Raw genomic sequence first — 22268 nt, forward strand, 5'->3', positions numbered from 1 at the left:
AATGCTTTGTAAGATACTTAAAACAGCATGTCTTTGTTAAGGACACAGCAGTTTTGTTTTCATGGCAGCTTAAGAAAAGTCCTGATGCATAGAGCATTTTTCAAGTCTAACCCCAAAATCAGTTTCACAACAGCTGCAAATTGGACAGTGGTACATCAGTCACTGTAAAGGACATAATGCAAAAAATTTTCAAATTAATGATGGACCGTAACCAAAGCTGGTTTCATGGCACCACGGCTGGCATCATTTATCACTTCAAAGATCCATTTAATACACCGCTCCAGTCTGATCAAAGCCCAGAATTTTTTAACAAAACATGTACGGATTTTGGGCTTTGCAGATCTCCCCTCCCATGAAAACAGATGTCATCAAATGAGGGGGGTCAAGTGAGTAAAAAGGAAATAATGACTTTAGCTGCTAACTAGGAGTGAGAACAACTGGCTAACTTAATGTTGTAATGTTCCCCCTTGCAGTGGGGCCCTTGGGGGGGCGACTTTCCTTGACCCTTGGGGATCCCCCTTGACCCTGTCCACAGAATTACTGCACTCCAGTGTGTGGATCCTCCTGGCTTTTAGTGTCTGGAGGCAGAATGTGGTGAGGAGCCAGAGGTAAAGGTCCTATTGAGCCTCTGCACCATTAACACCATAAATCACTCGGCATATGCAAGAATCTCAGGAATCCAACACTGTCTGCTTCTTCTTCCTCACAATCCCCCCTCTTTTCTGTCTCTTTGTAGGCGAACATATTTGGAGGGGAGAACTTTCTCTTGCTTCCTCTCTTTCTTTCTCTTGCCTTTATTACTTTTCTCTTAAATTACCCAGCTGTCAACACCTCTTTGATACAGATGTGGTGCAGACCTTATTTTATTTTATTCAAAAATTTCTACAGAGTTATAGCCACTCTATAGCTCCCCTGACACCTACTGAGACCTGCTGAAAATGGTGTCAAATATTTACCAAATGACAGCTGATCTACGGACTGATTAGCTAATAAATTAGAAGTAGGAAGTCATTCAATCCAGGACCACTAGGGGATCAGCTTCCTCGTTACCTCCTCGGTTTCAGCTGTCAGTAGTCCTCTGTGACAGCTCATTTACAGTAAGGCCACTGATATAAAACTGTCAGCATGTCTAAAAACTGTGCACAGTTTTTTTTTAGGAATATTGATACTACAGCTCACATTATCAAGTGTAAGAGGAGGTTCGCTCCTTCATCGTGAAAGTTGTTGTCTGTCTTTGAAGTGTAATACTGTTGAGACCCAAGAGAACCTGTGACCCACTTCTGTCAAATAAACGCATAATGCCCCCGTGTGCGTAATTTAGCTCGGCGAGTCGAAATTTTTAAAATCAAAAACAGCGAGAGGAAAATAATGTTTCCATGACATCGTTTACATTTGAGAATCCACGTGTCATAATGGCTCAGGGGATGCTGTTAAAAAACAAAGTCTCCTCATTGTTCTTTAAGATAATATGTTGTCATTAGTGATTGAACCTCATTGGTCTGTTGTGGCCTATGGGCTGCTGGAAGGGCTTCTAAGCTACACAACTAACATGCCCCCTGAGAGGGAGGCCAGCCCCAACTTGCAGCACTACAATTTGGCTATTGAAAAGGCAAGGGTTGGGAAGGAGGAGGCAAGAGATCTTGTCATGGTGCCCAGTGGGTTCAGAGCTTGTGGTTGGAGTGCTGGAAAGACTGCCTTGTCTCAGTGATTAATGGTGGGGAACTCGGAGGCAGGAGCGAGGGAGAGGCTTATGTGGCAAGATTGTGCAACTTGAATGCACAATACTGTAGAGTTTTCAATGAATCTAAAGCATGCCTTAATTTGATTACAGAATCTTTCTCATTTTTTCCATTTGGGATCTAATCCAGGAATCCTTAATCATGAAATACTGCTGGAAAAAAAAATTTAATTTTAATCAGCGGTGAATAAGGTAAACATTGCACAGGAGCTACAGTTTTCCCAAATGCATTTATTAAGCATGTACAGTATATGACATCTCAATTAATCAAGAACAGTATCAAAGACTTGCCGTATCCGTTAATGGCTTTAACAAAAATATAACATCATTCAATATGAACATTATTCTGCCCATTTCACAGTTAAAACATTTTACACAAATGACCTGCTATTTAAAGCACATAATGAAAAAGAGGCCTAATGTGACACTTGGAAAATATGACAACCACTTAGCTATTATCTGACAACAAAGGGAAATAAAAACTCATAGTATGATTCCCACATGCATAAAACATGCAATACAAATGTAACAGCCACAAAATTACAGAAAAACAACATGTAATTATTAATTGCTCAAATGTCTTGTGCATGCTGTATATGTACAATATGACAAAGACCTCGAAGACCTGCAGCCTTCATTAACCGTGCCTGAGAAACATAAATGATATCACTGTAGCTCTCCTTTAATTAATATATGTTCTCATAGTTTAATTAAAATGTTTCATGAATGGTGAACGTGTGTGTTGGGGGGATTTCTACGCAGGGATTCTAATCAGACATCCTCCCGTCTTTCATAAGTGAAAGTGGATGTATCATTGAGATTTTGATGAGCACAGGAGGGATGGCCATTATGGGGCCCTAGGGCCAGTTTGAAATGCCAGCATGGTGATGACTATCTACGCCTGTACAGGAGGGCGGTGGACCATTTGCAACAGATGGAAGTATACTGCTGAGATGGGGCAGGTCTGCAGGGTGAATACACTGACCACTGCTGGCGTCACTGTGAGAGCCAAAGACGGTGGAGGACATAGGAGCATAATCCATGAAGTGCAGCTCTGAGGAAGAAGTTCTAACAACACATGCACCTGGAAACCTCAGGAGGTCCTCACATGAGCTTGAGCTCAGGGACGGGTCGCAGGGAGACCACTGGGAAGAACCTGCCAATGCCACCTTTCCATACTTGTGCTCCTTCTTATACCTCATCCGGCGGTTCTGAAACCAGATCTTGACCTGGCGATCAGTGAGCTGCAGCCCGGCGGCCATCTCCAGCCTCCGGGGACGACAGAGATAAGGGTTGAAGTGGAACTCTTTCTCCAGTTCCAGCAGCTGGCTGTTGGTGAAGGCCGTTCTCTCCCTCCTGACGCCGAGCCTTCCTCTGCCTGACATCCCGCCGCTGACTGATGCAAGAGAAAGCACATAAAGAAGATGGGCCGTTTAAAGCAAGTGCCACATATCTAACAAGTCTATCCTGAAGAAGGACCTCAAGTGCCAGTAAGGCCCATGTTTATCCTCAGCCAATCAACCTGGGACAAAGTAGGGCCCTCAGCTCTTCCGTGTATTCACTCATGCTTGAGACACTATACAAGACTGGCTGTCTACTGTGTCATGTGTTCAGGGGAAGTTGCCTCCCGAAGAAACAGTCTGGGGGAAACATCTGACGCCACTACGGCTGCCTGACAGGCCACATTAATCACAGCTACACACGGAAGCAGACCTGTCAAATCCCCATCTCAGTCACTTAAAAGGTACCTTGGGACCACCACTGAAAATAACCACCATTAGAGATTCCACTTGACATGTATATGAGCGATACCGGGCCCTGTTGATAACAATATAACATGCAGGGGTTAATGGACACTTAATAAGGCCTGTAGTGACCTTAGAGAGAAAACTGCACTTAACAACACTGAGAGCTTCCTCGTTATGTGATAGCTTGTTTGCAGTGTCGAGTTAGTGATTGTTAGTGACTGGAGCATTATAAGTGATTCAAATAAACAATAAAAAATGCAATAATTGTTTTATTACCTTCTTATTGTAACTGTCTTTTTTGTCAAATGTGCTGAGATTTTATATTCAAAATAAAACTACATATTAGGACAGATGTTATGATCGGCTAAATGATTTATTTAATGATTGTGTAAAGAAACAACAGATCATAAAGCAATGACATTTATATCCTCCAAAGAGCAGTTTACAAGAGGTTTTTGTGCGGCCTACTCACTGCAGCTTTTCTGTTTTGAGCATAACTTTGCCTACAGGACTGGAAAAACAAGACACTGACATTTGTTTAACTGTGCTGCAACATTAACACTCATTCATAGACGAAGTTAACAGAGAAGAAAGAGGCTTCACATCTGATGAATGGACATTTGTGCATGATAAATGATGCAGGTGACACATTTGACAAGCGAGACTTTTGCTTGCTCTGTCTGTAAATTTGTTATCAATTATGAATGACCTGGACTGTATCTTTAGCTTCAGCTTGTACATTCAGTGTCTTCATGCAACAAAAAAAGTCCAACTGCTGAGGTCAGATATCAGTGTTTTGAGTTAAACATTCAGCGCACAAATGGGGAAGATGCTCGTTAAATTTGGACATATGGATTCAACCCATCAGAGCACTTAATGAAGATTGTGTCAACAGTGTTTTGTATGCTCAGTTATAGCTTTAAAAAGTAAAAGATAATAAACAAAACCAGAGTTACCAGATTGTTCAGAGTTAGTTGTCCGTGGATGCATCCAGGGAAACATTACTCCTGAGCGGCAGATGGTGAGTAGACTGCAGCTCCTGCTCTTGATGTCCAGCTTGCCCTTGGCATGGCAGTGAACCAGGGGCTCCAGTGGGCACTGAAACTGTTCACCTGGGTTCAACCTGGAACTGACATGAAGAGAGGAGGTCACGTTTTGCTGATTAAGTTCTGCTTCTTGGCCTCTTCTTCCTCTTCCTCCTCCTGCTCCTCCTCCTCCTTCATTGTATCCCGCGTTTAGTTTTGGCACTTGTCCAGAGCTCATAGCAAAACTGTTGCCATGCAGCTGCAGTGGGAGGGCAGACTGTTGGGGGTCCATGGACCCAGCTCATCAAACTGTCTCAAATAAAACCAGGAATCCCTCAACAGTAGTAAAGACTAGGACTTCTGTCTGTCTAATATCCGATCACAATTAACCTGAATGTATAAAGGCATGCAGGGAAGAGCACTTGGAGTAACCATGTGGAGCATTTGAATAATATTTACCAGAAGGGTGCCGTAGTCACGTGTGGCCATCCTCCAATGACGGAGCTCTGGAGTTGCAAAGTAATCCGCTGGCAACTTGGGGCACCCGAAGAAGCTTCTGCGATATTTCTTCAGACAACATTTCTATGAGCAGCCTGCGTTTCTTTACCTAGATATATATATATACAAAAAAAACAAAAAAACATATATGACGGATTATGAATAGACGCCAACATCCATGTAATAATCAGTGTGAGAGAAACAGAGAGGTGTGTTTATACGGAGGGAGAGAGAGAGAGAGAGAGAGAGAGAGAGAGAGAGAGAGAGGAAAAAAATGGCAGACAGACAGATTACAATGTATGTATGAGGAGCGTCTCATTAGAAACTGAGTGTTGAAATCTTGTGTTATTGTAAATCTCCTGACAGGACGCGTTTATTAGAAGGAGCCGCATTTTGCTGCTGCAGATCCTGAACTTTTTGTGGTAGGTTTTTAATCAGACACAACGCGAGGAGTTCCTGCTACAGTAGCCTGTGTCTATGAGCTGGGCTAATATACTGGAAAATAACGGGATAGCGACCACAACTCATTATTTTCCTATAGCCCTTTTCTTTTTTTCTTTTTTCTTTTTTTGTGCGTAAAATGGCTAAAAATAAATTGTGCTGCGTGGTATCCCCCCCCCCAATTAAACATAGTGATAAATAATATTTAGTCCCGCATTTCCATGCTATTAGCTGCTCTATCTATCGACATTCTGCAATAAGGCTGCTTTTTGCCTGCAAAAGAAACCATTCCGATTATATTGGATAACTTAGTTTGCAACGAATTTAACTGCCCATTATAAATCGGCGGGCTTTCCTTTAAATAACAGCATATGCTTATAACTGTCGGAGTGGAAGTGTAGCTTTGGCTTAATAGGATTCACTGGGAGTGGTCAAACAAAGGCTTGACAGTCATTGCCACACAAAGACAAAGGAGGCAATCATTAGAGAATTGTTTTCTATAGGACGTATCAGCGCATTTGCATTAATCAGGCATCACTGTACAGTATCAAGTGTCCATGTCTGTGGGCTCTGTGAGGCAACAGTCAAACACTGTGGACACTTTTGATGGTAAACATCCCGCTTGCTGCACGGCTGGATGGATGGACAAAGAGCAGGGGGGAGATGATCAGCAGAGCCCTTATGTGCGCCAGTTTGCACAGTTACAATGAAGAGCACACAAGGACCCCAGGAAATTAGAAATACAGCTCTGAAGGTGCAAAGCACTTAAATAAAAATATGAATTTTGCAACTTCATTTAAAACCTCCATAATAAATATTTTCGAGGAGATTATTTGGGCTAAATGCTCCATCAAGTGTGGCCTAACTGAGTTACACCTTGGAGAAAAAAAAAGAAGAAAAAATCTCATAAAACATGATTGCTTAATTTCAACAATGCACAAAAATGTATGCAAAGTGGTTAAATAACTAGAATAATGAAGCTATCACAAAATTTTAAATAGTGCACACAAATGCATCTTCCAAAACGAGAGGGTTCTGCAGGCTATGATATTAGCATATTCTGTGCCAGTATCAATCTTAGTTGAACCAGGCTTTAGATATAAGTTCCTTCTGGTGTTTCACTACAACAAAGCTGTCGAGAAAACCCTCTTTAGATGTCTCTCAGCGGTGATGGATTATGCACTCAGGGTTGCATAGCTTGGAAGAAGAGGAGCCTTCCCCCTTTTTTTCCGTTTCACCCCTGCTGCCACCATCACTGAGGTTTCACCTGAACCTCCGGAGTGGAGTCACGTCCTTGGATTTTCATTTATTTATTTATTTCAATAAAACAATATTTTAGCTTTGAATTTCTGTTCAGTTCAAATCAAGGACACCCACTGACATTCAACATTAAACTGGAGGTTGTTGTTGATCACAAATCTGTGTGAAACTGTAATTTGGAAGTAATGACGACTGTGACCAGGTTTAATCCGCTCAGCATGCCCAATAAAACGGCAGTAAAGTGCCAAATGTCTCTTGAGTTAATCTCAGTGTAGTCTGAGGCCAGCAGAGCTAAATGAAAGGAAACATTTAAATATAAAGACAACCGCTTGTATCTATGTTTGATACCCAAACCTACCTATTATTATTATTATTATTATTATTATTATTATTATTATTATTATTATTCTTGTGACATTACAGTAGAATTAGGCAGTATCCATCAGCACTGGCTGAAATGGGGGAAAGTAATTAAATTCGTTTTGTTTTCCTTGCCTCACACCCTTGAACACACTCTCCGGATTGGAGATAGGATCTATGATATACTAGCTCAGCAAGACCATAATTTAGCTCCTCCGCGCCTCCACCACAATTCTCCGTGAACTCTGTTTGAACCGCCACAGTGGCAATAAATCATTTTTCTCTCTCACACAAAAGCGCGCCGGTCGCTCTGGGTGTCAACCCTTTTACAATTCCTCCTTACCTTCTGCGCTCTCTCGCCTGCTGACACAAACAACCAAGGAAATCGTCGATAAACTTTTATTTTTCATACCAATAACTTACAGTGAAAACGGTGCCAGAGAACCGGAAATATCTGCAATCACATATGGGGACGAAGGGGGTGGGTCTGCATCACAATTCTTATATTTTCTTTTTCCATAAATTATATATTTCTTACACTTAAAAAATATATATATAATTGGTTTTCAGAGCTCAACGAAGGCACGGATCAGTTAATGTATTTCCAGGGGACAGAGCTGGGCAGATAAGAGGAGACTGAGAGAGAGAGCTGGGGAGAAGACGTTAATGGGCAGAGGATGCTGTCGGTTAAAACGGTGCATACAAATGGCGCTGTCTTGGCAGAGCAAGGAGAAGATTTATGGGCCCGGTGCCCTATATTGCTGTAAACAATGCAGAGTGAAATGAAAGGACTAGAGTTTGCAGACTGCACTTCATAAGTGAGGAAAAGACACACATTGTCAATTTCCCAAACAAGTCCTGACTTTTGCATAAGCATGTGCATTAACATAGAGTATTAATTTGGGCCTGCTTATAGCACACAGCCCACTGCACACCCTGGCCTGTCAGCGGAGAGTGCAGACAAACATAAATCCTACAGCTCTGAGCAAATGGATACCATCTTAAAGTGTAACATTTGGAACTTCACTCAGGAGAAATGTGTTTTCCAGGATAAAATAAAACAATGCTGCAGCATTTAAAAAAACTACTTTTAAAGTTTTATGTTTTTATAAGTATTAAAGCTCAGGTTTAGTTTGTTTCTCAACAGAGAAAGAATGCATAATAGAAAATATAGGCCTGTTCCATTATTATAGCTATAAATAAACCTTTAACATAGTCAGAAATATTAATATCTTATAGTTATAGCAACCATCTTTATCAGAAAGTCTATCAATCAATCCTGTGTTTTGCATTTTGGAAGTGAGGTGTTTATATTTATATTTACACTTTGAGCACATCTTCCATTTTATGCATCAACGTGTGACTGATTTGTAAAACTGTACCTCCTAATCTTCCAGCAGCTGTCCTCAGTGGGCTCAAACTATGTGATGACTGCTGTAGAAATGCAACTGGTGGCCACACAAATGCACCAGAGAGTCATTCTCAGTGAAGAAATCCAATAAAAAGCACGTTTTCACTTAACCTATACATAATTGTGGATCTATAGTCTCAGGATCTCACATTCAGATCACTTTTGCTAATGAAAAGTGAATAACATAATCATAACTCAATCTAGTGACTGTCTGGGCCCCCAGTGACACCTTGAACTGAGGGAAAATGACTGTCATTTCTAAGGTCCTCAACGATGCAGCAAATAGGCTAATGAAAAATTTCCCAGCAAGGCGTTATGATGACATAAAGTATTACTGGCAAGTTTACCCAGGCCATCATCTCCAGTGTGATGTGATGTTGAAGTCTACAGTGGGATATCAGTGTGTAGATCCAAGCTGCTTTGTCGTCCCCTTGCTTGAAATGTTTGCCAGCACTGACAGTAAATCACTTGTCTGATGGAGTTTTAAAATCTAGTTTTATGTAAATTCATTTAACTCTCCCTCTATCACACACAGAGAAAGGAGAGGGGAGAGAGAGAAAAAAAAAGAAAAGACATGGTGCATCTGCTCCCTAGAGTGAACGGATGGGAGAGAGATTTACGGATTTATGCCACACCCACTGCTGGTCAATGCGAGAGAGCCTCTCTGTCCCTGGAAAATAGCAGCGTGACCCCTGTTTCAACTCTCAGCCTTTATGCAACTGCCATGGCTGCCGTTTAAACACACTACACCATAACAATACTCCAGCTCCGGAACCTTTCATTAAAAACCAAAGTGGCTGAAGAAGACACTCACCTGAGACGAGTGGGAAAAAAAAACAACCAAAAGAAAAAAGAAAACACGTTTGCACTTAACCCGGTGTAGAAAATACAAGTAGGTAATAAACCACTCCACCGTCAGAACAGCTGGGCATTTTTGTTTCTAGTTTGCGCTTGTTCAGATATTTCGAAGGCTGTTTGTGTAAAGTTTTTATATTTTCCACGAGAGAGAGAGAGAGAGAGAGGAGAGGGGAGAGGAGTCCTCGCCTGAGGTGCTCATAAATCACAGGGAGCCTGCAGCGGTGCAATGTGAGCTGAAAATCATGCGTGTGATTCAACAGTCTCAAGTCAGAAAAAGAAACCAGTTAGGCGCTGAGTAAGTGTTGAGGAATTTAAACACTGAACTTCAAACATATAAAATACAACATATTCCTTAAAGGTGTTGAGCTTAGAAATAACTACATCCGCTCAGAGTTATTCTGCAGCTTCAGCCGAGAGCTGCTCCAAACACAGGAGGAGCATTCAGAACAAGAGTTTAGTTTGAACTGTCATTCATAAGAGAAAGATGAAGATGAAGCTCGGATGTTGTTGTTTTTTATTTATTTATGTTTATCTTCTGACAGGTAAGACTATAATTTTGTTAATGTAAGTAATATAAAATATAATAATAAGTTCATATATTTAAGTAATTATTAGCTGAAATGTAAATGTGTAAAAAGTGTATTAAATATTAAGATAAATCAGTGTAAACATTAAGAAAAGTTTGCGTAAAGCCTGTGCGCATTAGCCCAAAAGTTAAATAACAAAACGCGAAAAAAAAGACTGATTTGTGACTGACAGGTAACATAAACTTTTGTTTAAATAGTTACTTTAAATCACACATTTTGTTTATTATCATACTAATAAATCCAACAGGGCCTTATATGGGCGTTTTCATTAAATGCTCCCATGCACTCTGTCTCCTACTTTACACAAATCTTCAATTACAAGAGCTCAAACAAAAAGCGACATCCAGCCATTGTTGAAAGAGTAACTTGAGCTACACCTGTAGCATTGAACACATGAGAGGGAGGAGGAGGCGGTGGAGGCTGAATTATACACACACGGGACAGACACTGAGATTGGTTGTTTGGCTTTTAGTGGCAGCTGTTTATCTTGGAAGGCATGCTGTCGAATATTTTTCCATCAGCGCTGAATATTTGGTCTTGACCACACAAGAGAGACAAAAAAAAAAACGTGTTGCTCAGTGCATCCAAATAACAATATTATAATAAATTTAAAGATGTTCACAGCAAGAAGATAGTGTCAGATTTCCCAAATAAACAAAATATTTACCACATCATGTTCACATCACTCACATGTGCAGCAGCTGTTTGTTTTGTGTTCCTGTTGCAGCCATATGATTTTTGTATTTGTAGAGTCTGAAAGCAATTTTTAAAAATTTGTCAGCAGTGAGCTATAAAGGTTACAATATGCATCATCTGAGGGACATTTGCATTTGGATTTAAAAAAAAATAAAGTAAAAGTTTCAGGGAAAAGTTCGTCCCGGTGGAAAGTTTGCAAGGTTTTTGTCCACACACACAAGGTCCCTGTCCATCAACTAATCACAACGACCAACTGTCCCAGTACTGTCAGTAACAGCTATAGCTATAATTGGCAGCTTACTTTTGAAAGGAAGTGCTGACCTGAGGACAGTTTTTCTCTTAAGTCACACTGAAGTCATGTGACCGCACCAACTATTTTTACAGCCTCCTGTATTTTTGGGAGACTTTGGGGAATGTAATTGATGCCTGGAAAATGTGCCATTTTTAAACAGTGACTCTAATTTTAGCACAAATGTTTTAATCCTATCAGTTAATCAGAGTGTGTAACATTTAAGGTCCTGTAAATTAAATATGCAATATTATATATTTCCCCCCAAAACAGGCCCAGAAAATCCTAAAACACACAGACTTAATCTTTGGTTTAAAGTCACCAAAAACGTTTCCAGCTCGGTTTGGAAACGATGAAAGGATGCGCATGTTTGGAAGTCTCGCAGGTCTGTTGGATGTGGAGGAAAAGGACAGTCCGAGAGTTCAACACTGTCCTGGGTCACTCTGATTAACAAAAGGAGCAACACATTCAGTGATGCCCCGCCGCAGGCCTCTCTATAGGCACAACGCAGAAAAATCCACAAAGAAAGCCGAGGCCAAGGGGGACCAGCGAGGGCGCACACAGAAGGTACACGTATAGAGAGTGAGCCAGGTCACAGGGTTGGAGAGGTCGGCCATCCAGACTGAAATGAGCCTAATGGGACAGAAAATGTGTCCTCGAGGTGAACTCGGCCTTCTCCCACTTCGCCCCCAAACTTCAATAAAGTACCTTTTCAGCCTCGCGACATGGAGGCGACAGGAGCGAGAAAGGGATTGGAGGGATGCTGCGACTGTGGCGAGCACATTAATTTCTCTAATCTGTCCAGGAACATAAAGGCTTCTCGATTCATTTTTCAGCGCCGTCTCACCACTATTCTAGTGGCTTTCCAAAAGCCACGTCCAAAAAAGAAGGCGGATTTTAACCGCTTTGGTCCAGTTAAAGTGAGTTATTTTTCAAGTCCATTTAAACTTTCACCTTTGGGGGATAAACGTAAAGAACACCGTCTGGTACATGATATTTTGGAGGATCAAAAAATGAGCTGTTGGCAGAGCTGTTTTCCAGAACATAACACAAAGCTCTGTAGTGAAAGATTGATGATGGAGAATACCTCTTCCTTTTGTGCTCTTTTGCCCCCCACTACGCGAGGCATTTTATAAGGCCTATTCATGTCACAATTTCAATAATCTATCAAATGCTTGCGCCTCTTTGGGTTTAAGTCATGGTTAAACCGAAATCCTTCTGCACAGATCTATCAAAAGAAACAGAAACAATAAATAAATGCATCTTGGTGGGAATAAAATCACTTCCATCTGAGTGATATCTTAGTCAGAAAGTTGTGTTTGTACGAGTCCAGCAGCAGATCTACAGTGGTAAACAGTCCTGCAGTGTGTTGTTGGTCCTCCTGCCAGATGAAAAGCGGACGATGACGTTGCAGTGAGCGCCGGTTTTTGAAATTGTTTTTTTTTTTTTTTTTTTTGTATTCTCGCGAGCTGCTGCACACTCTAGAGGCAAAGTGGGAGAGACAGCAGGTAAATGTGGCAAAGCGTTCATATTCATACAAGCAAAGAAGGAAAAAAAAAAAAAAAAAAAGATCACAAGAAAATATCAGCATCCTTTTATCCAGGACACTGCTGCTTCACAGAGCCTGATAACAAAGGTCAGCTAGTTTACCCGCATCAACGAACACCACATGACGCAGAATATTGACTCTATCTGCAATTCACGACTTTATTTAAATTTTTTATTTGTTGTTTTTTATTTATTTATTTTCTTTTTTTTTACATTTGAAAACTCAGTCTCATGGCGCAGTGGACTACTATAGAAAAAGCAGGGCAACTACTGAGATTACAAAATGAATAAGAATATTTTCACAACAATCTATAATCTCTAAACACATTGCAAATGACCTCTAAATTAATCGCATGCAGCTTTTTGTGTTCAAGTCAAGACGAAAAAAGGGAAGCAGAGAGCTTCAGTAGAGGCAGTGCAGTGTGGAGTGGAGGGCCTCAGTGGCTTGTCTTTAGCGTTAATTGAATGCCCTTCAGACTGATGAGGTTGCACATAATGCATAGCGCAAACTATTTCATTTTCAGATTTTTAGAAATAACTTCAGTCCATTATGAGTCAGGCTTTAACACACACACACACTCTCTCTCTCTCTCACACACACACACATTCATAAACATACACACCCACACACACACTGTCTGTACACATTGCTAATTTGAAGACGCAAGAATGAGCTGCAGGACTTTTACAAACACAGTTTGAAAACACAGTGATTCTTGTTTCCCCTCTTATGAAATATTCACACATCTGTACACGTTAAAGAGTGATCTGTCCAAATAGCCAAAAAAAAAACAACAACATAAAAAAAAAAACAATAGCAGACCCTCATCTTGCCTAAAATGAAGTTCGACCAAACGTATATAAAACTAGTAGACACTCACTGTTTTATTGACCAATATGATTAGCACAAGTACACTACACTCCGTTTATTGCATTTCACAATAATCTGCTTTTTAACGGTCTAAAACACAACATCAACACCACAAAACTAAATTGTAAATCAAAATCCTGTTTCTGAAATACACGAGGTAATTCACACATTGTTATTATCCAAAACATACAAGTTCAAGATCAATGGTGTGTTCCAGCTTTTTTATACCAAAAATAACTATTATTATATTGATTTCCTTCCAGTGTTGTTTGAAATAAATAGATTGTGCATTTCACCTTGGGCAGCAGGGCAAAAGAATGGCCCACAATAACATTTTGATAAAATGTATATTTTTTCTACTTTTTTTTTTCCTTCATTCAAAACATTTTTTAATAAAAAACATTTTAATTGAGCTTCAAATAAATTAAACCCTGTGTCACGTAAAAATAATTCATCGGTATTCGCAGTAATCCATGCTATATAACATGCATTTTATATAACTTTGGACTTAAAGGAAACCGCACAAGATAGCTACGAAAACAAAATATATAATTGTTCTATAAATAACCAGTTCTTTTTCTACCCCCACTCTTGGTTCGTGGTTTTTTTATAACCTGGTAATATCCTCGCCATGCTGTGCTCCGCTGAGTTCGTCGGGGGCCCCAGTGTTAGTGGCCGAGGCAGCGGCAACAGCGCCGGCTGCTGAGCTTGTGTTGGACCCGGAGGAGGAGGAAGAGGATCTCACTTTGGTGTTCGGGAGCCTGTGATCCTTTTTCCATTTCATCCTGCGGTTTTGAAACCAGATTTTAATCTGTCGCTCGGAGAGAACCAGGGTGTGTGCGATCTCGATGCGCCTCCGCCGAGTTAAATACCGGTTATAGTGGAATTCCTTCTCCAATTCTAAGACTTGCTGCCGGGTGTATGCTGTCCTAGACCGCTTGGGCTCCGTCCCATTGTAAGCCGAGTTCACTGGAAAAGGGATAAGTGGAGAGAAAGGGAGACAGAGAAGGGAGGAAAGGAGGGGTAAACAAGAATGGCCTCAACTGAGATATGGCTAGAAAGATTTATTGGGTATGAATGTTTAGCTGTTTGAGAAATTTAAATGGGAAGTTAAGAACTTCTCAGCGTAATGAGAGGACACTCACATCCAACTATGAGCTAAATTATTAATGCAAGATTACAAAGCTGAGTTTTTTTTTTTTTCTTATTCATTCTCCCCCTCTCTCTATCGCGCAATACATAACAGCAGAAGCCACATGGTGATACGGCTGCCCTGAGTATACCTCGGCTATAAAATTTATGGTGGGTGTAATTACCAATGCCGAGTCGTAAATCCGCCTCAATTGTGCCATTTCAAAGACTTCCCTGCTATCGGAACAGGGGCTGGCAACGAGATGGGAGTCAGAGGGACTGATAAAGGGAGGGAAAGGGAGAGAGGAGCATGAGGAGTGCAGGGAACATAAACAGACAAGTTGCCTACCAGTGCTGACATGTATTTTCTTCATCCACGGGTACACCACGGGCTGCTTGGAGGAGGCTGTGCTGTTTGGGTGCTCCGGGGTAGCTTGGTTGCAGGCGGAGGTTGCGGCCGGTGGGGTGGCGGGGGACATGGACAACTGTGGGGTTTCACATGAAGCAGGTTGCCCTTTTCCTGTCAGCAGGTGCGCAGATTGGGGTATTCCATGTCCCCTTGGCGTGTCAGGTTCAGGGATGCTTGCACAGTTATACTGGCGCTCTTGGTAGCTCGCCCGCGGAGGATATAACTCCTGATGGTGATGCTGGTAGCCACTGTCCCTTGCGCGGCTGTAATATTCTGGACTATGCTCAGGGATGTAGTTATTTTGCGAATATTCCTCGCATGGAGGAAATTTCGGATCAATGTAGTTAGACTCCATCAAATACGAGCTCATGATCATTAATTTCTGGAGTGGAAAATAATTTTTCTAGCTTTGTCGTTTTTCTGCTCCATAAAGCCCTCCTACTTGCGAGCAGCCCTGTAAAGTTACTTTTACCACGTGACCCAATGGCCCAATAGCAGAGTAAGAGGTAGTTCCCGGATAAGGAACCAGAGGTATTTAGCATACCTACAGTCGCCATTGTGGGCACAAATCTCTCTCTCTCTCTCTCTCTCTCTCTCTCTCTCTCTCTCTCTCTCTCTCTCTCTCTCTCTCTCTCTCTCTTTCTCTCTCTCTCTCTCTCTCGCTTACTTACCCCCTCCCCCCTCCCTCTCTCCCTGGTTGTGTTACCAAGGCAATTGATCTTGGGGACAAAACTAGTAGCTAGTTGCTGACCAAGGAAAAAATAAAACAGGCAAAATCCACTGGTCTCAATTATTCAAAGGGACAATAGGTGATTCGCCAAGGATAAGGTACAACAATAGCAAACCAATCATTTTGTTAGCCTGCGCCGCCTTATATAAAGGTTATCAGCTAATTAATGAATGCACAGTCTTTACCAGCAGCATTTCAGCTGAGAAACATTACAGCACACTTAAGAATCCGAGCTGCATCAGTTCTGATGATTACCCTTAAAGCATTTCAGCACTAATATTTAATATGTTTACTCTAAATGTCAGAGAGGACTGGAGTGGTGAGGTGCTCTGGAGGTGTGGTTGATGTTTGAAAATAGGCCTGATAATTTATAATGTTGGAGAAAGGTGGACAGGAAGAGTCTGGCTGTCCAAACAAAAGCCTTCATTCAATGATGAGATATTTGTCTATTTGGAAATGATGTCCTTTTTCTTACAGGCTATTTATTAAATGGCTTTGCCTTCAACTTTTAATTAAAAAATAGGTAAGGATGACATTAAAAAAAGAGTCTGATTGAAGTAAGGATTGTTAAGATGACAGGATATACCCTTTAAAGCTGCTTTTAATGTGACAGCAATAACAATCTCCTGGAAACAGAGGTGCAGGGTGCTTTACGATAAATAAAATAAGACGATAAGAATAAAGAAAAGTCTTGGTGGTCCTGGTGTACAGTGCAAAACAACAAAAGTATATAAAAACACATGCCTTTAACCTTTATTAATGACCTGTAATTCCAGAAGATACAGCAATGATTCAACATAAGCCTCCTGTGTTTACATTCACATTTCATTTTTAGCTTTGTGATGTCACTAACAAAACACTGGAGAACAAGCAGAGAAATGTCTCCGACCACAGAGCTGGGAAACACTACAATTATGATGTCAACAGTGGAGCAGCCAGCAGACCAAACCAACTCAGTACTACCAAATGTGAAAACACAGACCAGCCACTATAAAACAGCACCACAGCAGTGTCACAAACTGTGTGCACACACATCTGCATCACCATGATGTCACAGACCAGTCTGAAGTGGGACATGATGTCACAGACCCAAAAAAGAACAAAAAAGGGGAACAATGTAGTGATGGTGTGACAGATCAGAGAGAGTGTGTCAGGACGTAATGATCAGCTGACTAAACTGCAGAGAAGTTGTATTGTGTCACAGAGAAGTTAAGTTATATTTGGCTGTTGCAGACCAGAGATAGTAAGAGCGTTTAGGAGCAGCTGTACTCCCTCACATCAGATTAAAGAGCCCTCCCATATGCAGGGCACGAGTCTGTGCAAAGAAAAAAAAAAAAAAAAAAAAAAAGGGGCCAAATATAAATTCTTTAATCCTATTTTAGGCTTGCTCTGATAAAAATACAACTCTTGGCTGGTTTATCTCCATCACCTTGTGGCTCTCTGTTTTTACAAAGCTGAAAAGTCATTATCTTATATTTGCATGCTTTGCTATGGCCAAAATAAAAACATGTGACCACAATGTAAATCACCAGAATCTGTGTGTGGACAAGCTACAACCCAGATTTTATGAAAGAGAATGCAAAGAAGAATCATTTGACAATGTTTTTATAGATGTACAGAATATAATAAAATATAAAATGCAGCTGATTTGTATACAAACATGTTCACAATATGTACTTTCTTTTTTTTTTACTTCAAACTATTTATTACAAACATGTATAAAAATTGAAATAATAAGAAAACCACATATATCTCAGCCTCAAATTGTTAGGTGCTAATCATGGCTGAAGCACTGACCATCAGCCACATTACAGGAGGTCTGCTGTTACACTGTAAACCGATCCTGCCTGGTTGTATAAACTTGTCATGTGCTGTATGCTTCCCATTCTTATCCCTAAGTCAGCTGTGGTCAGAGACAGACAGACAATAGCTAAGCTATCAAGTCTCCCAAGAACATCCACACTATATTTCTATTTTTAGTTTATTTATTTATTTTTTGTTAATCATAGTTATGCCCAGCCCAAATTACAAGTACAAAAAAATCCTGTAACAACAATAATACGCACAAATACAAATAACAATAAAACGTTTAATAAAAGTCACAGGCCTCCACTTGAAGAAACATTAAGCTTTTACAACAGTAGCACACAAGTCAATCTATTGGTCAACAGCACCCAATCGCAAGTTAACGGATGTATCAATTTTCACAGCAATAATTACATAATATGCTTAAGAGCGACGTCAAATGGCATTTCTAGCTGTCCTGTTTGTACAGAATGCGCACGACATTTCTATTACCCCTAGCGAGGATGTTAGAGGCGTTTTATAGAGCAATAAAAACCGTAAATCAGTCACTTTTAAACGACCCCTGGTTCCTAACGTGTTTTACAGGGTCTGACACAGTAGTAGCCGCACACTGCACACATGGGTTTGCTCTCTGTGGCCTACCTACACAATCTATGGCTGTCTGGACTATGAATACACTTTGTGACAATGTTATTGCATCGCTAGTGTCTGGATGTAGGCTGCATGTGTATATCACTGATGCTTGTCTATGCAAAGAGCAGAGAGGTAAGGAGAAAAAGAGCCGGGGAGACGTGTGGAAGAAGCAGAAGCAGAAGAGTCCAGAGGCTGGCGTGGTATTTCAGTTGCCCATGTATTCCTGTAGAGACGTATTTGCGACTGTTTATACTTCACACAAATTCGGTTCTACAGGGTACATATAGACAACTAATGTGTTTTTTAGGCTACAAACTGCAGAGGAGATTTCTCAGGCTATGCTGGAATTGGACTGGCATGCGTTTGAGAGCAGTGTCATAACAAACATTACGGCTGCAGCAGAGTAGAAATACTGCACAACGCGTGCGCCAAAGCGGAGGCTGTTTATCAGGGTTACTGAAGCCACGAACACAAACCAAATCTGCTCTGCTCTTAATACATTTACAAATGACACAAACCAATACTTTACCATCTTTTCTACAATTCACGTACAAAAATATGCCTGCACACACTCCCACTCACACACACACACACACTCACACATCGTGCGTAAAGGATAAGAGGCTCTCTTTTCTTAACATTCAACCTCAGCCTTTGAGGTACCTCCTATATGAATATTCAGTCACAAACACGGCGGATACAAAGGGACGGCGTGACAGCACAGATGAAAAATAAGTTTCTATTGTTCCCAACCATTTCTTCTGCTTGCTATTACCATACTGACCGCTCGGTAACCTTTCTTCCTGCCACTCTGGAAGCTAATGAGAAAAGCCTCGAATGAAAAATGCAATACCAGACATGTGACCAGGTTCGGGGTTATTAAAAACAGCAAACATGCTCAGATTGTGAATCAATGGAATTGATTACAGTGGAAAGGCGCAGGGGACCTCAAACACTGTCAAAAAAGATCTTCATCTACATATTTCTCCTCGTGCATTGTGTGTATCAATCCAATAGATTTTTATTTTTTTATTTTTTTATTTTTTTATTGGAGAACAAACAATCCTGAGCCATGAAACGGTGAACTAACGAGGAAATAGTCACAAAATAATCTAACGCATGTTCATTTGGTTGTGTCATATGCTCATCTAAATACATGCTGTGTGCTGTGCACCAAACCAGTGTGAAAGAGCTGCACGCACACCACATACTCCCTCACTTCCCGCGCGCTCTGGCGGACGCATTTTAATATTAGTTAGACAGCCTGACCCGCGTTTCACCCCTCGCGTTTGACTGGTTCCAATAGTTCACTGCCAAGGATTATTGATGGAGAGACAGCAATGAATTCTTTCTCCCCACAAATGGCTTTCAGATCGTGCACCTAGTTCAATAACTAGTTATAATGTAGAAGTACAAAAAATGAGGCCCTCAGGCGGACTAATTTGATGTTTCATTTGTTCATTTGAGAAATTGTTAAACCCCCCCCTCCCTGCATTCTCCCTGCAAAATAACAGCTGTACAAGCGTGTTCACACATGTACATATGTAAACAAAATAAATCTGTGCAAAACTATGTGGAGGTTGTTGTTCTGTCCATGCGTGGCTGTTTTTAATTTGGTGGCCCAGCAGCACCTGACCTGGATGCAGACAGTGGAACAATATTCGACTCCCTGATGAAAATGGTTACGATGCGCGTTTAATCAAACCCTTAACCTAATAGCCTTTTACACGTTTACTCTCCCCAGGTGTAATAACGTTAAGCCGGATCGTCCAGTTAAAATAAAAAGTTTTAATGAAGTGCAGACAGACTGGAGACTAGTTGGATATGAATACTCTGTAAAAGCAGCAGTCAGGGGAGCAGAGGTGGGTTTAGATACAACATGCCCCACAGAAACCATTGGCTGGTTTGCAGTTCATTATAACAATGCTGTGGTTCATTAGACTCATGCTGCAGCGTTGAATCCAGTTCACCTGTGCAACAAGAGCGCAACTTTTCTGGCTTTTAACTAGATCTAAATAGTTCACAGGAGGACAGTAATTGCAGTTTTTGATTACGCACTTATTGTTTGAAATTACAAATATAAATATATATTTATTTGGGATTAAACACACTGATTATTAAACAGCAGTCCTTGTGTAAACACCAGAATCCCTAAACAAATTCGTTAAGAGTTCAGGCATCAGTACCCTTCATGTCAGTGGAGCCAGCTGTTTGCCTACAGCTAAATAACAAGCTCCACGAAGTGTCAGATCTCTTGACTAAGGCCAGGTGGAAAGGCGTGGGGCGATGGATAACACTTACTGATAAATCCACGGTCCCCACTCGTTTTGACTCGATGGTTTCTCTGAAAAATAGAAAGAAAAACGAAAATTAGATCAAGAAAACTTAAAAATGCTTTTATTGTATCCAAACTGGTAATTTAAAAATGCCTGGCAAAGATGGCAAAAGTATACAAATTGCCAGATTAATATTTGAATTTTTAATGTTTTAAAAATCATATCAGATCAATAAATGATCATTCCTTCTATTATTTCAGCAAGTATTTGTAAAGACGCCAGGCGCATAATGCTGAAATGAACGCATGCATCGTGTGTGCCATATTTCGATTGCAAAAATGCCACCACAGCACATAAAACAATACGAATAAATAAAAATGAACCAAATGAAAATATGTGCAACAAATGCTGTAAAATAATCGCAAGGCCACGTATTTATTTCACACTAAATATTTTTTTTCTACATGTGTCCTCGGGTTAATCTCTCAGTGTTCAAATCGAGAAACGAACGGTTTTGATATGCTGCGTTATTATTTCATCTTAATGATCCTCCAGTCTGTCCCTTTGCCTCTGATCTCCTCTGTTATGTAGCCTAATTGAAGGGAGGCTGCCCTAGAAAAGCTTTGATATGTGTGGGCTCCAGCAGAAGTGGGACCGAGGACAGAAATTTAGGACGGGTCATTTTCAGACAGTAAAACTAAATTTACAAGCATTTTGGTATTTCCTTGGGCAAATGTTCTATGAATAGAAATCCCTGCGCGGCTGAATTATGGCGAACAGTCAATAAAAAAATCACGACTTTGTCTTCACATTGTAAATAAATTCTGTCTGTGTTCGGAAAACGATGTAATGGGACTTTATGGTTCTTATTTGGGCTCAGACAAAGGGAAGTCTGTGCTCACCCGGAAATGACCTCTGTGGATTGAATGATGACAGTGTCAGCTCCACAGGTCAGAGAAAGGAATACAACAGCAGAGAACATGGCAGAGAAAACGGATGTTTAGACTGTTTCACTTTTACTGTAGTGATGTTAGACTGTTTGAAGCTGGAGTGTCTTTGTCCCAGACTAGATTCATCTCTTTCTTCCCAGGATGCAATTACTAAAAAAAAAAAAAGTCATGAGAATAAAATCATTTCGATTATAACAGGAGCCCTGAAACATCTGTGAAGATCTTATAGCACGCATGAGATTGTTTCGAATTTATAGGGAAAGAGAAAATATGTTAAATCTTGTTTTTAGAGGAAGAAATCTCTTTAATTTTTTGGATGATTTTTTTTATTCTAGTTTGGGAGTTTCTGGTGATCATTTTCTCCTTGTGGAGACAGTAAATATGACAACACAACTGCAGCATTAAAAAGGCAAAATAAAATACAATTTTAGGATGAAAGCATCACTAATTCATGCCCCTGCGTGGACACATTGCCCCCACAGTGTGTTACCCACACCGTGTTACACAGTGCCCCCTATTGGAAGTGCACAATTGATGATCGTGCACAGACTATAAAAGTAATCCGGATTTTTTATATATATACTTAAAAACAACACAGCAGCACACATCGTGACATGCTGTATGTAAAGGTGAGTTAATGCTGCATCATAGTCAGCATGTACTGCTGAAACTGGCTCTGTCTGCGGAGACACACTCACACAGACTTAATATCAAAACGAGCCATTTGCAATTCCACACATTGATTAAGAAAAGAGCAGTATTTACAGGCTGAACGGCTTCCTAAGACATATGGGCAATTAAATGATGTGCACTACAGAGAAACAGAAAATTATCGAGCTTATAAGATCACATCGCCTCATCAGTCTCTAAGCTGATCAATTCAGTTAATATCTGGCCCTGCAGTGAGGACAACAAGTTAGAAGAGGTGTGAGGGTGAAGAAAAAGTGTTCCTCTAAGAAAGGTGCTTTGTGTGTGTGTGTGTGTGTGTGTGTGTGTGTGTGTG

The 22268-nt window shown here is 40.7% G+C and overlaps 3 protein-coding genes across 4 annotated transcripts in view; all 3 read right to left on the bottom strand.

The window, feature by feature from the left end:
* Positions 1–2552: 2552 nt before the first annotated feature.
* LOC104932247 (homeobox protein Hox-A3-like) lies at positions 2553–4947 on the bottom strand. The gene is made up of 2 exons (XM_019268655.2): positions 4443–4947; positions 2553–3134 (listed from the first exon to the last, which is right to left on the bottom strand). The coding sequence occupies exons 1-2, from the start codon at positions 4801–4803 to the stop codon at positions 2596–2598; spliced, it is 900 nt and encodes a 299-aa protein (XP_019124200.1). The 5' UTR covers positions 4804–4947; the 3' UTR covers positions 2553–2595.
* Positions 4526–22268, bottom strand: part of hoxc10a (homeobox C10a) — a 138237-nt gene continuing 120494 nt past the window's right edge. The window contains exons 3-5 of one of the 2 annotated variants that reach the window (XR_002042551.2): positions 20341–20383; positions 4971–5118; positions 4526–4615 (exon numbers count right to left, since the gene is read on the bottom strand). The gene's annotated coding sequence lies outside the window, so the exon portion shown is untranslated. The remainder of the gene's footprint in view (positions 4616–4970; positions 5119–20340; positions 20384–22268) is intronic. The other variant, XR_002042552.2, reaches the window with a different exon arrangement.
* On the bottom strand, positions 12348–15492 carry hoxc4a (homeobox C4a). Its single transcript, XM_010747413.3, has 2 exons — positions 14811–15492; positions 12348–14299 (listed from the first exon to the last, which is right to left on the bottom strand). The coding sequence occupies exons 1-2, from the start codon at positions 15244–15246 to the stop codon at positions 13938–13940; spliced, it is 798 nt and encodes a 265-aa protein (XP_010745715.1). The 5' UTR covers positions 15247–15492; the 3' UTR covers positions 12348–13937.

This window comes from Larimichthys crocea, chromosome XV, assembly GCF_000972845.2.
Source record: "Larimichthys crocea isolate SSNF chromosome XV, L_crocea_2.0, whole genome shotgun sequence".
NCBI lineage: Eukaryota > Metazoa > Chordata > Actinopteri > Sciaenidae > Larimichthys > Larimichthys crocea.